This window comes from Oryctolagus cuniculus, chromosome 14, assembly GCF_051225735.1.
Source record: "Oryctolagus cuniculus isolate XC-2025 breed Fujian yellow rabbit chromosome 14, ASM5122573v1, whole genome shotgun sequence".
Classification (NCBI taxonomy): domain Eukaryota; kingdom Metazoa; phylum Chordata; class Mammalia; order Lagomorpha; family Leporidae; genus Oryctolagus; species Oryctolagus cuniculus.
In genome coordinates this window covers 83016921-83033259 of record NC_142880.1, presented here as the reverse complement: position 1 = coordinate 83033259, position 16339 = coordinate 83016921, and the positions used below count along the sequence as shown (strand labels likewise).

General features: G+C 45.9%; 1 protein-coding gene across 14 annotated transcripts in view; it reads right to left on the bottom strand.

The window, feature by feature from the left end:
• Window positions 1-15184, bottom strand: part of IPO11 (importin 11) — a 217158-nt gene extending 201974 nt beyond the window's left edge. For 6 of the 14 annotated variants that reach the window (XR_016220815.1, XM_089313229.1, XM_089313227.1 and 3 more), the window contains exons 1-2: window positions 14974-15112; window positions 13018-13056 (exon numbers count right to left, since the gene is read on the bottom strand). Coding sequence is in view for 5 of the 14 variants with exons in the window: in XM_089313229.1 (XP_089169355.1) it covers window positions 13018-13020 (3 nt within the window). In the remaining 9 variants the exon portion in view is untranslated. Of the gene's footprint in view, window positions 1-13017; window positions 13057-14973 lie in introns of all 14 variants that reach the window. The other 8 variants (XR_016220816.1, XM_051853725.3, XM_089313228.1 and 5 more) reach the window with 4 other exon arrangements.
• Window positions 15185-16339: the final 1155 nt, after the last annotated feature.

Below are 16339 nucleotides of genomic sequence, written 5' to 3'. Positions count from 1 at the left end.
AGCACCGTTATTCATAATACACAAACTCAAATATCATCATGTGACAAGCGGAAAAGATTTGGTATTATGGGATTATTTGGCAATAAACAGTAACTGTGTTAAAGGTAGTATGAGGGGTTATCATTCTTACAGTTTACATATTTTACACTAATGATAGAAAAAACTTTTTAAAGGACAACAAATTTCATTTTATAATTGCTCTATATTTCCACAGGAACTAAATATCTCTTTCTTACTCCTAATATATCCCAACTTCTCAAGAGCTGCAAATCAGATACTTCTCTTATTAACACATACCAAGAAATCATGGCAGGAACAGGTATTTAGCCTAGTGGTTAAGATACCCACATTCCCCAACAGGGTGCCTGGTTTCACTCCCAGCTTTGGCTCCTGACTCTAACTTCTTGCCAACACAGACATGGAGGGGCAGCAGTGACTGCTCAAGAAACTGGGCGCCTGCCACCCTCATGGGTGACATGGACTGAGTTCCCAACTCCCAGTGTTAGCCTGGTCCAGCTCCAGCAGTTGTAGGCATTTGAGGAGTGAATAAGCAGAAGGGAGCTCTGTCTCTCTCTGCATCTCAAATATATAATTTTATACTTAAGAATAGAATGTGGCTAATAATTGCAATCTCATCAGAAAGTTCAGGAAGGAAAGCTTACAAACGTGATCTTCAATAGCAGGAGTAAATAAGCAACAGTTTTATAATAGTATTTGGATCTATAATGACAATGTTCACTAAGAAACATCTCACTCAGGGCAATGCGCGTCTGGTAATCAGACAACACTTTTAACTGGATACATCTCTGTGAGGCACTTAATACTCTTACTATTTAGTGTTTACAAAGACAGTAATTTAAGATATTAAGCAGTCTGGGAGAAAATGTCAAACTAATCAAAAAATTTACGAACTATCAGCTTTAAGCATCACATATAATCTACAGTACACCCTACTATATAAAAGGAAAACAAATTTATGGTTGTTAGCAATAGTCTTTACTTTCATTTGCAAAAAAAAAAAAAAAAAAAAGTGAAATCTGACCAAGCTTCTAGATCTTCCAGCAATGTAATTAAACAAGTAGGTAAGAGGTAAAATAAGTAAGTGTGGCAACTGTTAAAGCTGGGTGAAGGGTGGATGGGGGTTCATTATAATTGTGTCTATTTTTATGTATGTTTGCTAAAACTATTGCTAACAGAAATTACTAACATCACTGTTCATTGCAGACATTACCTACTCTGGAATTTTTGTTTTATTTAAAAGGCAGGGACAAAGAGAAGAGACAGAAATCCTCCATTTGCTGGTTCATTCCCCAAATAACCACAACAGCAGGGGTTAGGCCAGAGTCAAAGCTCAAACAAGGTCTCCCACACAGGTGGCAGGGACCCAAGTACATAGCCATCATCTACTAATCTCCCAGGGTGCACATTAACAGGAAGCTGGAATTAGAAGCAGAGCGAAGACTAGAATCAGGCTTCCTGTATGGGATTGAGGAATCCCAAGCAGTATCTTTTTTTTATATAGAAAATGTTTATTTAATGAATATAAATTTTGAAAGTACAATAGCACAACTTTTGGATTATAGCAGTTCTCCCCCCCATACCCACCCTCCCACCCGCAAACCATACCGTCTCCTATTCCCTCTCCCACCCCATTGTTAAGATTCATTTTTAATTATCTTTATATACAGAAAATCAACAGTATACTAAATCAGTATACTAAATCAGTATACTAAAATCAACAGTATACTAAGTAAAGATTTCAACAGTTTGCACCCACATGGGCACATAAAGTAGAAAGTGCTCCTTGAAGACTAGTTTTACCGTTAATTCTCATAGTACAGCACATTAAGGACATGGGGAGCAAATGACAGGTAGAGTTACAGACAGTGAGAGAGAGAGAGAAAGGTCTTCCTTCCATTGGTTCACCCCCCAAATGGCCACTACAGCCGGCGCTGTGCCGATCCGAAGCCAGGAGCCAGGTGCTTCCTCCTGGTCTCCCATGCGGGTGCAGGCACCCAAGCACTTGGGCCATCCTCCACTGCCCTCCCGGGCCACAGCAGAGAGCTGGACTGAAAAAGGAGCAGCTGGGACTAGAACCCGGCGCCCATATGGGATGCCGGCGCCACAGGCAGAGGATTAACCAAGTGAGCCACGGTGCCGGGCCACGATGGCCCCTTCTTTCCATTGGGATCCCATTCACAGAGATCTTTCATTTAGGTCATTTTTTGCCACAGTGTCTTGGCTTTCCACGCCTGAAATACTCTCATGGGCCAGATCCGAATGTCTTAAAGGGCTGATTCTGAGGCCAGAGAGCCCAAGTAGCATCTTAACCACTGCACTAAATGCTTGCCCGTTATAGACATCTTTAACAGAACTAGACAGCAAAATACTCTTTCCTCCGTGCTACAAATATCTCCTTGTTCATTGTGTCTCATCTACAAAGAATCATAACCTGTTAAGGCAAAAACTGTGTCTTATGCCATCACCTACCAGTGTTAAGAATATAGCAAAAAAAACTAGCCATAGGACTCCAAATCCCATTAAGTTGGCAGGTACCAATGCCACCTTACTAGTTAAAGTGATCGGTTTAAGTTCCTAACTGATCATAAAGACAGGAATAAGTGTCAAAGGGATCACATAAATAAGACCAAGTGTCTGCCAATAATAATAGATAGAATTAAAAAGGAGAGAATGATCCAACATGGGAAGCAGGCCACACAGCAGACTCATAGAATGACAAATGCCCTAAATAGCACTCTGGCCTCAGAATCAGCCCTTAAGGCATTCAGATCTGGCTAAAAAGCCCATGAGAGCATTTCAGGCATGGAAGGCCAAAACACTGTTACAAAAAATGACCTACATAAAAGATCTCTGTGAGTGAGACTCCATTGGAAAAAAAGGGCCATCAAAGGAGGAGGTACCTTTCTCTGAAGGGAGACGAGAACTCCCACTTTGATTATGGTTCTGTCTAAATAACGTCGGTGTTTGTGGACTCAAGAGGCTTCCATAGCCTTGGCAGCTCATGACAAGAGCCTCGGGTGATCACTGACGTCATAAATAAGAGTGTCAGTTGTTAAATCAACAACAGGAGTCACTGTGCACTTGTTCCCCATGTAGGACCTCTGTCCTTAATGAGTTGTACTATGAGAATTAACAGTAAAATTAGTTTTCAAAAGGCACTTTCTACTTTATGTGTCTGTGTGGGTGCAAACTGTTGAAATCTTTACTTAGTATACTGTTGATCATCTGTATATAAAGATAATTAAAAATGAATCTTAATGAAGAATGGGATGGGAGAAGGAGTAGGAGGTGGGATGGGAATGGGGGTGGGAGAGCAGGTATGGAGGGAAGAACTACTATAATCCAAATGCTGTACTTATGAAATTTATATTTATTATATAAAAGCTTTCTTAAAAAAAGGATATAACAAAGTTTCTGCAATGTAATGAAAGACCAAACAAAGCAATAATGTAAACTATAATTTCAAGCCTAGGATATACTTTTAGAAGGGATTATATAGAAAGAGGTCAAACACCAGTAGTTTTTCTGGAAAAATAGGAATTGTATCACAGTAAAAACAGAACTATCTACAAGAAAAAAAAATAATACATAAAACTAAACAGTAAAGGGCCCGGCACTGTGGCATAGTGGGTAAAACTGCCACCTGCAGTGTCAGCATCCCATTTGAGTGCCAGTTCAAGTCCCAGCTGCTCCACTTCTAATCCAGCTCTCTGCTATGGCCTGGGAAAACAGTAGAAGATGGCCCAAGTCCTTGGACCCACATACCCGCATGGGAAGACCTGGAAGAAGCTCCTGGCTTCAGATCAGCACAGCTCCAGCCATTGTGGCCATTTGAGGAGTGACCCAGCAGATGAAAGACCTTTTTCTCTCTCTGCCTCTCCTTCTCTCTGTGTGTAACTAACTCTTTCAAAAAAATAAAAATCTTATAAAAAAATAAAAAGTAAGCATATATGGGCCCGCATAGTGACACAGAGGGTCAAGCCACCACCTGCAACTCCAGCATCCCATATAGGCACCAGTTCAAGTCCCAGCTGGTCCACTTATGATCCAGCTCCCTGCTAATGTTCCTGGGAAGTAGCAGAAGACAGCACAAGTGCACGAGCCCCTCACCCACGCTGGAGACCTGAATGAAGCTCCTGGTTCCTGGCTTCATCCTGGCCCAGCCCCCACTGTGGCAGCCATTTGGGGAGTGAATTGGTAGACAGAAGACATCTCTTTCTGTCTCTCCCTCTCTCTCTCTCTAACTCTGCTCTTCAAATAAATAAAAAATAAATCTTAAAAAAAATCTTGGGAAAAATCTGAATGCATTTCAAAAACTTTTTTAAAAAGTAAACAGTATATGAATGGTTGAAAGCAATGAACAACTGAACAAATGAACCAACCAAACCAACCATCTTTTTTTTTTTTTTAATTTATTTATTTGAAAGGCAGTTACAGAAAGAGAGAGACAGAGAGAGATATCTTCCATCTGCTGGTTCACTCCCCAAATGGCTGTAATGACTAGAGCTGGGCCAATCCAAAGCCAGGAGCGAGGAGCTTCTCCAGGTCTCCCACTATGTGGGGCTCAAGGACTTAGGCCATCTTCCACTGCTCTCCCAGGCCATAGCAGAGAGCTAGATTGGAAGAGGAACAGTTGGGACTCCAACCACTGCCCGTACGGGATGCCAGCACTGCAGGCGCAACCTGACCCACTACGCCACAGTGCCAGCCCCAAACCAGCCATCTGATATTCTCCTATACTATGATCAGGCACAGCAAGTAAATACAATTTAACAACTCTTCATTGTGAACATCTAGCACTCTGTTGTAATCCTGTACTCGCCAACCAACTGCTTGATATTTACTTGGTTTATCATAAGAATTTCTACCTGCACTCATCCAACAAATACACATCAAATACATACAAATATCAGACAGTAAGCACTTGAGATATATCATCACCGAACTAAAAAGACAAGAAAAAAAGTAATCCTCTGTGGAACACATTTTCTTAGGGAACAATAAATGAGAAATACATGGGGACAGAGAAATGTGTAAGCCATCTAGTATTTAAGAAGGTGGGGGGGGGGACCAGAGCCAACTGTGATAGATGTCCTGTCCAGTAAGAGTAAGAGGGTACTGGGGCCTATGTGGCACAACAGGTTAAGCTGCCACCTGCAACACTGGCATCCCATTATCCGACCACCAGTTAAGAGTTTCAGCTGCTCTACTTCCAATCCAGCTCCTTACGAATGTGCCTGGGAAACCAGAGTGCTTGCACCCCTGCACCCACATGGGAGACCCAGAGGAAGCTCCTGGCTCCTGGTTTCGGTGTGGCTCAGCCCTGGCTATTGTAGCCATTTGGGGAGTGAACCAGCAAATGCAAAAATCTCTCTCCCCTTCTTTGTCTCCCTCTATGTGTAACTCTGCCTTTCAAATAAGAAAATCTTAATTAAATAAATAAATCTTCTAAAAAATATTAACTTATCCCTCTCCTATACAATGTGCTCCCTCTGACTGAAAAGCTCTTGCCTCTACAAATAAGCACGTCTTGCTCTTTAACTTTATTACAGTCTCTGCTGAAGTTGTCCTCTCCTCAAAGGCCTTTCTTCCCTCAATGCCAATCAAAAGCAATTCACTCTTCAACTCAGAATTTCTGCCACAGTAGCCTTAATTTTTATGTATAACACTATAACCTGCTATTCTAATATGTGTATGTGCTTATGGTCCAGACTCCTTATTAGAAATTAAGGTCCAAGGCTGGAATGGTGACATAGCAGGTTAAGCTTCAGCCTGCAACCCATGGGCATCGGTTTGAGTCTCATCTGCTCCACTTCTAATCCAGCTCCTTGCTAATGTGCCTGGGAAAGCAGCAGAAGACAGTCCAAGAACATGGGCCCCTGCACATGGGAGACCAGAGGAAGCTCCTGGCTCCTAGCTTCAGCCTGGCCCAGCCCTAGCTGTTGTAGCCATTTGGGGAGTGAACCAGTGGGTGAAGATCTCTCTCTCTCTTTCCTAACTCTGCTTTTCAAATAAATAATTCTTAATAAAGAAAGAAATTTGGGCCGGCGCCGCGGCTCACTAGGCTAATCCTCCGCCTAGCGGCGCCGGCACACCGGGTTCTAGTCCCGGTTGGGGCGCCGGATTCTGTCCCGGTTGCCCCTCTTCCAGGCCAGCTCTCTGCTGTGGCCCGGGAGTGCAGGGGAGGATGGCCCAGGTGCTTAGGCCCTGCACCCCATGGGAGACCAGGAAAAGCACCTGGCTCCTGGCTCCTGCCATCGGATCAGCGCGGTGCACCGGCCGCAGCGCACCGGCCGTGGCGGCCATTGGAGGGTGAACCAACGGCAAAAGGAAGACCTTTCTCTCTGTCTCTCTCTCTCACTGTCCACTCTGCCTGTCAATAAATTAAAAAAAAATTAAAAAAAACTTAAAAAAAAAAAAAGGAAAGAAAGAAATTTAAGGTCCAAAGATTCTGATTTATTCAAAGCTATATCCTAGAATATATAATACCACCTGGCATATATGAAAGTTTTAAGTGGGGGCCAGCACTGTGGCATAGTGGGTAAAGCCACTGCCTACAGTGCCAGTTCAAGTCTTGGCTGCTCCACTTCCGAACCAGCTCTATGCTATGGCCTGGGAAAGCAGTAGAACATGACCCAAGTCCTTGGGCCCCTGAACCCACATAGGAGACCCAGAGGAAGCTCCTGGTTCCTAGATTCGGATCAGTGCAGCTCCGGCTGTTGTGGCCAATTGGGGAGCGAACCAGCGGGTGGAAGATAATCTCTCTCCCTCTCTCTCTAGCTCTCTATCTCCCCCTCTCCCTCTTTCCCTCCCTCCTCCCTCCCCCTCTTCTCCTCCCCATCTCCTCCTCTCCCTCTCCCTCTGTGTAACTCTGACTTTCAAATAATTAAATAAATAAATCTTTATTGGGGCTGGCTCTGTGGTACAGAGGGTAAAGCCGCTGCCTGCAGTGTCGGCATCCCATATGGGCACCGGTTCAAGTCCCAGTTGCTCCATTTCCAATCCAGCTCTCTGCTATAGCCTGGGAAAGCAGTAGAAGATGGCCCAAGTCCTTGGGCCCCTGCACCTGTGTGGGAGACCCGGAAGAAGCTCCTGGCTCCTGGTTTTGGATAGGCGTAGCTCCGGCCGTTGCGGCCAATTGGGGAGTGAATCAGCAGATGGAAAACCTCTCTCTCTCTGCCTCCTCTCTCTGTGTAACTCTGACTTTCAAGTAAAAATAAATAAATCTTTAAAAAATAAAAAATAAATAAATAAGTCTTTATTATTAAAAGTAATGTGAATATTTATTGAATGAATTCTTTTAAGAAATCCTAGTATCTGCTTATAATTGTATAAAGCCACAGAAAGTATTCAAGGTTCTGACTTTTCAAGCCTACTCAGTCTAACCTCCCGAGTATAATGCATTCTACTGTCTTTCAACGCTCTGGTAATTCCAATTGCATTCACAATATTCAACAATAAAGCATCCTTGGGGCAGGCATTTTGCCTAGCGGTTCAGACTCCACAGAGGATACTGGCATCCCAAATCACAGTGCCTGGGCTTTAATCTTGGCTGTGCTTTCAATTCCTGCTTCCTGCTTCCAAAGACCTGGGCCACCTACTGCTATCCCAGGCCATAGCAGAGAGCTGGATTGGAAGTGGAGCAGCCAGGACTCAAACCGGCGCCCATAGGGGATGTCGGCATTGCAAGTGGTGGCTTTTACCTATAAACTTTAACTGATTTCTTTGCTTCCAAACTCCCTTGTGTAGGACACAGAACCTTAGTGATTTGGACCTTGATTATACTGCTAGGTCACAGTGCCAGACCCTGCTCCATTTCTTGTCTGGCTCTCTGCTGTGGCCTGGGAAAGCAGTATAGGATGGCCTGAGTCCTTAGGCCCCTGCACCCATGTGGGAGACCCAAAAGAAGCTCCTGGCTCCTGGCTTTGGATCGGCCCAGCTCCAGTCATTGTGGCCACCAGCCTTTCCAATAAATAAATAAATCTTTAAAAGAAAAAAAAAAAAAAAAAAGAAAGAAGTGAAATGAACATCTGAGGTGGTGAGACAAAAAGGCAAGATAGCTAAGATTTAAGAGGGAAATAAAGAGATGATAGTGTTGCCATTGTGGCACAGCAGGTTAAGTCACCACCTGCAAAGCCAGCATCCTATATGGGTGCTGGTTCTAGTCCTGGCTGTTCCACTTCTGATCCACCTCCCTGCTAATGCACCTGGGAAAGCAGCAGATGATGGCCCAAATATTTGGACCCATGCACCCACATGGGAAACCCAGATAGAGTCCCTGGCTCCTGGCTCCAGCTTGGCCCAGTCCCAGCTGTTGCAGACATTTGGGGAGTGAATGAGCAGATGGAAGATCTGCAAATGCCTATCAAGTAAATAAATAAAATTTAATAAAATTAATAAGAGATTACAGTGTCCCAAAAGCATAAGAAAAGTTCAAGGAGGAACAAAAAGCCAAAATGACAACAATTTAAAAGATACCATTAGATTCAGCAATAAAGAAATCAGTGGGGTCCAACACCTCCCTCAGATTGAGAACCTGAAATGGATTGCCAAACTTCAAAATACAAAAAAAAATATATATATATAGGCTAACCCCTCCCAGAAACTTAAGGGAAATAATTACAGATGAAAAGGAATCTAGATAAGAAGAGTAGGTGTGGGGCCCAGCGCTGTGGCTCACTTGGTTAATCCTCTGCCTGCAGCACCGGCATCTCATATGGTCACCAGGTTCTAGTCCTGGTTCTCCTCTTCCAGTCCAGCTCTCTGCTGTGGCCCGGGAAGGCAGTGGAGGATGGCCCAGGTGCTTGGGCCCCTGCACCCACGTGGAAGACCAGGAGGAAGAGTCTGGCTCTTGGCTTCGGATCGGCGGGCGCAGTGCCGGCTGTAGCGGCCATTAGGGGAATGAACCAACAGAAGGAAGACCTTTCTCTCTGTCTCTCTCTCTCACTATCTATAACTCTACCTGTCAAATAAATAAATAATCTTAAAAGAAAAAAAAGAGTACGTTTAAGATAATGGGTTGGGGCTGGCACTGTGGTGTAGCAGGTAAAGCCACCGCCTACAGTGCTAGCATCCCATATGGGCACCAGTTCGAGTTCTGGCTGCTGCACTTCCAATCCAGCTCTCTGCTATGGCCTGGGAAAGCAGTAGAAGACGGTCCAAGTCCTTGGGCCCCTGCAACTGTGTGGGAGACTTGAAAGAAGCTCCTGGCTCTTGGTTTCAGATTGGCACAGCTCTAGCCATTGCAGCCATCTGCGGAGTGAACCAGTGGATAGAAGACTTCTCTCTCTCTCTGCCTCTGCCTCTCTGTAACTCTGCCAATCAAATAAAGAAATAAATCTTGAGCCGGCGCCGTGGCTCAATAGGCTAATCCTCCACCTTGCGGCGCCGGCACACCGGGTTCTAGTCCCGGTTGGGGCGCCGGATTCTGTCCCGGTTGCCCCTCTTCCAGGCCAGCTCTCTGCTATGGCCAGGGAGTGCAGTGGAGGATGGCCCAGGTGCTTGGGCCCTGCACCCCATGGGAGACCAGGAAAAGCACCTGGATCCTGGCTCCTGCCATCGGATCAGCGCGGTGCGCCGGCTGCAGCGGCGGCCATTGGAGGGTGAACCAACAGCAAAGGAAGACCTTTCTCTCTCTGTCTCTCTCTCACTGTCCACTCTGCCTGTCAAAAATTAAAAAAAAAAAAAAAAAAAAAAAAAGAAATAAATCTTAAAAAAAAAAAAAAAGATGATGGGGTGGGTATCGCACAGCAGGCTAAGTTAACAGTTGAGACAACTGCACCTTATATTGGAGAGATAAGCCCAGTGCTAGCTAGTTCCTCGGTTTTCAATCCAGCTTCCTAATATGCTTGGGAGGTAGAAGATGAGGTCAAGTACTTGAGTTCCTACCCCCACCACATGAGACCTAGACAGAGTTCCAGGGGTCGGTGCTGCGGTGCAGCAGGTAAAGCCAGCACCTGCAGTGCCGGCATCCCATATGGGTGCCAGTTTGAGTCCCAGCTGCTCCACTTCCGATCCAGCTCTCTGCTATGCCCTGGGAAAGCAGTAGAAGATGGCCCAAGTTCTTGGGCCCTGCACCCACGTGGGAGACCTGGAAGAAGCTCCTGGCTCCTGGCTTTGGATCGGCGCAGCTCTGGCCATTGCAGCCAACTGGGGAGTGAACCATCGGATGGAAGACCTCTCTCTCTCTCTCTCTGCCTCTCCTTCTCTGTGTAACTCTGACTTTCAAATAAATAAATAAATATTTGGAAAAAACAAAGATGAGATTTGATGACACAAATATTTAAAAAAAAAAAAAAAAAAAAGAAAGAAAGAAAGAGTTCCAAGCTCCTAGCTTCAGCCTGGCCCAGCCCTGGCTGTTGTGGGCATTTGGGGAGTGAACCAGCAGATGGAGGATCTCTCTCCTTATATATGTGTCTTGTCTCTGTCTCTACCTTTGTCATGTTACCTTTCAAATAAATAAGTAAATCTTTAAAAAAAATGTTTTTAAATGAGAGACAATAAATACATTTTTTTAAACCTCAGAGGGTGGGAGAGACAAGTTTTAAGCGTTGCAATTAAGCCACTGCTTTGGATGCCCATACCCCATATCAGAGTGCCTGGATTTAGCCTTAGCTCCCCCCCATCCAATCCAAGCTTCCTGCTTATGTACATCCAGGGAGGCAAATGATGGCTCAATACCAGCCATATACCTGGGAGACCCAGACAGAGTTCCAGGCTGCTGGCTTCATCCTAGTCTAGTCCTGGCTGCTGCAGGTATTTGGGGAGCAAACCAACAGATGAGAGATCCGTGTGTGTGTGTGTGTGTGTGTGTGTGTGTCTGCCTGCCTTTCAAACAGAAATGAAAATGATTTTTTTTTTTAATTTTATTTGTTTGAAAGGCAGAGTTACAGATAAAGAGAGGAAGAGACAAAGAAAAAGGTCTTCTATCCTCTGGTTCAGTCCCCAAATAGTCGCAACAGCCAAAGTTGGGCCGATCTGAAGCCAGGAACTAGAAGCTTCTTCTGGGTCTCCCACATATGTACAGGGGCCAAAGCACTTGGGCCATCTTCTACTGCTTTCTCAGGCCATAGCAGAGAGCTGGATTGGAAGAGGAGTAGCCGGAACTAGAACTGGCGCCCACACGGAGTGCCAGAGCCACAGGCAGAGGCTTAGCCCACTATGCCATAGTGCCGGCCCCATGAAAATTATTCTTTAAAAAAAGAGACAGTGGAGGATGGCCCAAGTGCTTGGGCCCTGCACCCACATGGGAGACCAGAAGAAGCACCTGGCTCCTGCCTTCAGATCAGCACAGTGCACCAGCCGCAGCGGCCATTGGAGGGTGAACCAACGGCAAAAAGGAAGACCTTTCTCTCTGTCTCTCTCTCTCTCACTGTCCACTCTGCCTGTCAAAAAATAAAAAAAATAAATAAAATAAAATAAAATAAAATAAAATAAAATAAAATAAAAAAAGAGAGAGAGAGAGAAAGAGAGACCTAAGTGAACTTAAATCTTGATAAGTTACTGCCAGTTAAAAAAAGAGAAGTAGGGGCCAGCGCTGCTGTGTAGTGGGTTCAGCCACTGCCTCTAGCACCAGAATCCCATATGGACGCAAGTTCAAGTCACAGCTACTTCACTTCTGATACAGCACCCTACTAATGCTCCTGGGAAAGCAGCAGAAGATGGCCCAAGTGCTTGGGCCCCTGCACCTACATGCGAGACCCAGATGAAGCTCTTGGCTCCTGGCTTCAGCTTGGTCAAGGCCTGGCTAAGCCCTGGTCATTGTGGCCATTTGAGGAGTGAATCCGTGGATGGAAGATCTCTCTCTCTATGCAATTCTCACTTTCAAATAAACAAACATATCGTTTTTAAAATAAAAAAAAAAGAAAGAGAACTAAGAGTTATGAAGTGAACTCTGTTCTCCAAAATTCATACGTTGACACAACTCCAAAATCCTCAGTAAGCAAGGCTTTTTTCAAGAGATGATTAAAATAAAAGGAGGCTTTTGGAGTAGAGCTCTGATCCCATTTGAGTTATGTCCTTTTAAAAGAGATACCAGGGGTACAGGTACACGGTGGGACAACCACAGGAAGAGGCAGCAAGAGGGCAGTCATCTGCAAGTCAAGGATGAAAGTTTCAGAGGAAACCAACCCTACGTTACTCTTGACCTTGTACTCCTCATCTCTAGGAAGCTTTAATATAACGAACTCTGGCTGTAACCAGCAAAACACACACACTGAAGTAAGTCAGGAGGCCAGTGCTGTGGCACAGCAGGTTAAGTCACCACTTGTGACACCTTTAGTCCATATCAGAGTGCCTGCTAGAGTTCCAGCTGCTCCACTTCCTATCCAACTTCCTGCTAATAGGCTGGAGAAAGCAACAGAAGATGACGCAACCACTTGGGCCCCTGCCATCCATTTAGGAGACCAAAATGGTGTTCCAGGCTCCAGGCTTCAGCCTGGCCCAGACCTGGCTGTTGCAGCCAACTGGGGAGTAAACCAGATCAAAGATCTCTCTATCTCTCTCTGTCTCTCTCTCTCTGTAGCTCTGCCTTCCAGATAAATAAATATTAAATCCTCAAAGAAAGAGAAACAAGTCAGAACCTGGGCTTTGACTCTCCAGACAGGAGAGACCTTTTGCAAGTCACTTACCATTTCTTTTTTTTTTTTTTTAAAGATTTATTTATTTATTTGAAAGTCAGAGTTACATAGAGAGAGGAGAGGCAGAGAGAGAGAGAGAGAGAGGGGTCCTCCATCTGACGGTTCACTCCCCAGTTGGCTGCAATGGCTGGAGCTGAGCTGATCCAAAGCCAGGAGCCAGGAGCCTCCTCTGGGTCTCCCATGTGGGTGCAGGGGCCCAAGGACTTGGACCATCACCCACTGCTTTCCCAGGCCACAGCAGAGAGCTGGATCAGAAGAAGAGCAACCGGGTCTCGAACTGGCGCCCATATGGGATGCCAGTGCTCCAGGCCAGCGCATTAACCCACTGCACCACAGCACCGGCCCCCAGGTCACTTACCATTTCTAAGATGCAGTTTCTTCAACCAGATCAATCAGACTTGAAAAGCAGCAAAAGAGCATCTCAGATTAGAATAAATGATATTATCATTTTTATGCAGGTTTTGTATGACCTCGGTATTCTTCCAACTTTTACTGACCAAACTAACACATCTGAAGCTTTAACAAAAGTTACTTGGACAGCTTGTTAAGACGCACATTCTGTTTCAGCTGCTCTTGGGCTGAGCATCTTTGACAAATTCCCAGGTACACCACATTTTGAGTAGCAAGGGTGTAGTACACCAAAACCAGCTTAAGCTCTACAAAGCTTGCAGTTGTGTGCTTCTCTGCAATCAGCCTGGTATTTAAGAAACCAAAGACACTCCGGACTCAACCTGCACTAAACGTGCTTTGCTATTCCCTAAGACACTCTGAAATTAACTGACAGTCCCCATCTGACGCAGAAAGGAATAAATAATATTACCACCAGTAACACTGAATTAGGTGAAGTGAGTTTAAGCACAAACACACTCATGTGCATTTTTACAACACAAAATCCAGCTAGTCAAGCAAATTATATCTTCCCAAAAACATGAGTTTTTTATTTCTAGAAAATTTGTTAAAATCTCCAGCTTATTTTATCTGCTACAAGCCTACAAGGATTATCTGGCATTCTGGTTTGATTCTGAATGTAAATACATTCATACCATCACTAAACCTAAAGATGTTTCTATTAATTGCCAAATAATCTTTACATATTGTTTAGAATCCTGAAATCCTATTGCCATAACCAAGTTCATTTGTGGTGAGAATTTTCTCTGGCGTTAGAAGTATAAATAGGGCAGAACCATCCTCCTGCCCTGGGGTGTTATATAGTCCACACCCCTTTGCTGTAACTGAACTGCTCCACTTTCCCTGTGCCAGGTTCCAGCAGGAAAAATTCTACAGTCCTATCACAAACAACCGGGAAAAATCTTTCTGCTTCCACCAAAATCTTTCTCGGTGACCAAAGACAGAGGAAAAGGCATCATACAATGGACGTCTCACGTGACAGAGTCACTCTGCCCTTAAACTGAAGCCTTGGTACTGAGTAGGGAAGTTTGAAATAACGTGAAAATGGAGGAGGAAAATCCTTCTCCAAGTGTGTGTGTGGGGGGGGGATCCATTATGGCTGCAAACTGCTCTTCCCTACTCCCTTCTGAAGAATAACTAAATCTCAACATCACTACCGCACTATAACTGAGCTCGTTTGAATTGTGCTGGGGTGGTATGCCAATTGCAATCTTGCACCGGTAGGCAATTTACCAGTCCTTACTACTCAGCCAAACCATTCAGAGTAGGAATACTTCCCTCATTCACCTCCATGTCACAAAAGAATCATGGAAAATGACAAATGCATCGGGCCTCAAAAAATAATTATGCTGAATCACAAAGACAACACCCCTATATACAGCTGCAGGGATCGCTAAGCCTCAGCATCGGCGGCCATACCTCAGCATGAAAATGTGGAACTCCCATCACTTCCATGATAGACAAGGACGGGTCTAACGTTTAACACTTTCACGGTACTGCTACTAGCAGAAAGGTGTGTTCAATGACAACATACGGTGGTTGCAGGCTAGAGATGATCACATTCCCTCAAACTGCACCACCTATCCCCAAGGGCAAATGCACCACCCTGGCTCGAAACCGCAGCCACAATAGGTACCCTCGGCTTGGCTAGGCTGGGCACGCAGTCCCTGCCACCTGCACCCTGATTCCTCCGCGACCATGCTTCCCGCGCCCCGGCCAACTCCGCAAGCCCCGGCTCCCAGGGCTTCCCAGGAGTATGCAGAGCCAAGGCTGCAGGCCGGCCTCGCCTCGCCGCTGCTCTTCCTTGTCTCCTGATAGCCCCACGTTCCTCCCTCGCCTCTCGCTGCCCAGCCCACTCCTCCCTGCGACCCACGCGCGCTCTGCGGCTCCCAGGCCGGGGCCTCACCGTTTGGTTCGGTCCGGAATGACAGCCGTCCCGCTCCCACTTCCCAACACAGAGTGGCGTCAGTTGCTCCCGCGCCCCACGTTGCCAGTCCACACGCTGCCGCCTACTGATGCCGAAATCGGCTTCTAGGAACGCGCCATCTTCAGCGTCGCGGCTGCAAACGACACGGGCGCCCGAATACTACGTCACAGACATCCAGCGCGCACGCGGCAGGGACCAGGAGAAGGCCATAGGCGAACGGCGGGAAGGGGCGGGAGAGAGGGGGAGGAGCTTCCTCTTTGAACGCAAAGGCGCCGGCTGGCGAAATCCGCTGTGTGCGCACGCGCACTGTCTCGAGCGGGGCTCCTGACGACCGCGAGCAGTAACCATGGAAACCATAGGCCCGCCTTGCCCTACTCCCGGGAAAATCAATTGTCTCCTGTCTGACTGAAGCTTAAATGAGAACCGTTTTCGTCTCCTGTTGTGGATATCAACTCTTTGTTGAACGAGTTTGCCACACTGAGCATTATTAAAACAATGTTATTCCCATAGGTCAAGCCTACCCTCAAACATTAGGTCCCTTAACTCGCTGAACCCTCTCTCCAGAGCAGTAACGAGGGCGAAGGATTTAAAACCTCTGGGGCACCTGCGTCCTCTGTCTGCAGTGCCTGGATCTGAGTCCCGCCTCCACTCCCCGCTAACGTGCGGGGAATTGTAAGGTGGTGGCCCAAGGACCTCAGTCCTTGCCTCTAGAGGGGAGACCCAGGTGGAACTCCAGCCTCCTGACTTGCAGGCGTGTGGAGAGAGACCCACCACTTTTGGAAACAAATAAATGCCAAAATGCTAACAGGGTTTCTCAGTAGTTGGACGGCTTTGTGGCCATGCCTTTTTTTTTTTTTCTCAACTGTATATTCTGATCTTATTGAGAGAGAGTACTTCTCAAAATTTAAGTGTGCATAAAATAACATCTGGACCTCATTAAATTACAGGGCCTGGGATGCCTTTGATCTGAGGTGAGAACAAGGCTACTGCATTTTTCATGGCTTTACAAGAGATGCCAATGCTGTCAACCTATAGGCGGCTACCAAGGCTGTGTTACCAAAAACTCAGTCCTTGCCCCCAGTGCCAAATCAAAATAATGAGGACAAGATCTGAGGGCAAAAGGAAGAGGAAGTTTAATCTGTCCATAGATGAGGGGCTAGCAGACCTCTGGATCGAAAGAATTGCCCTCCAGAATGAAGGCATTTTGGGGTTTTAAAGAGGCTACAAGGAAGGAGGAGCTGGTCTGGTTAAATCTTGAAGGATCCACGAGTCTGGTGCCAGGCCCAAGGCATGTACATTCCTTCTTTGTTTCGTCTTTGAGGGCCACAGGTGGTGAGATTAGACC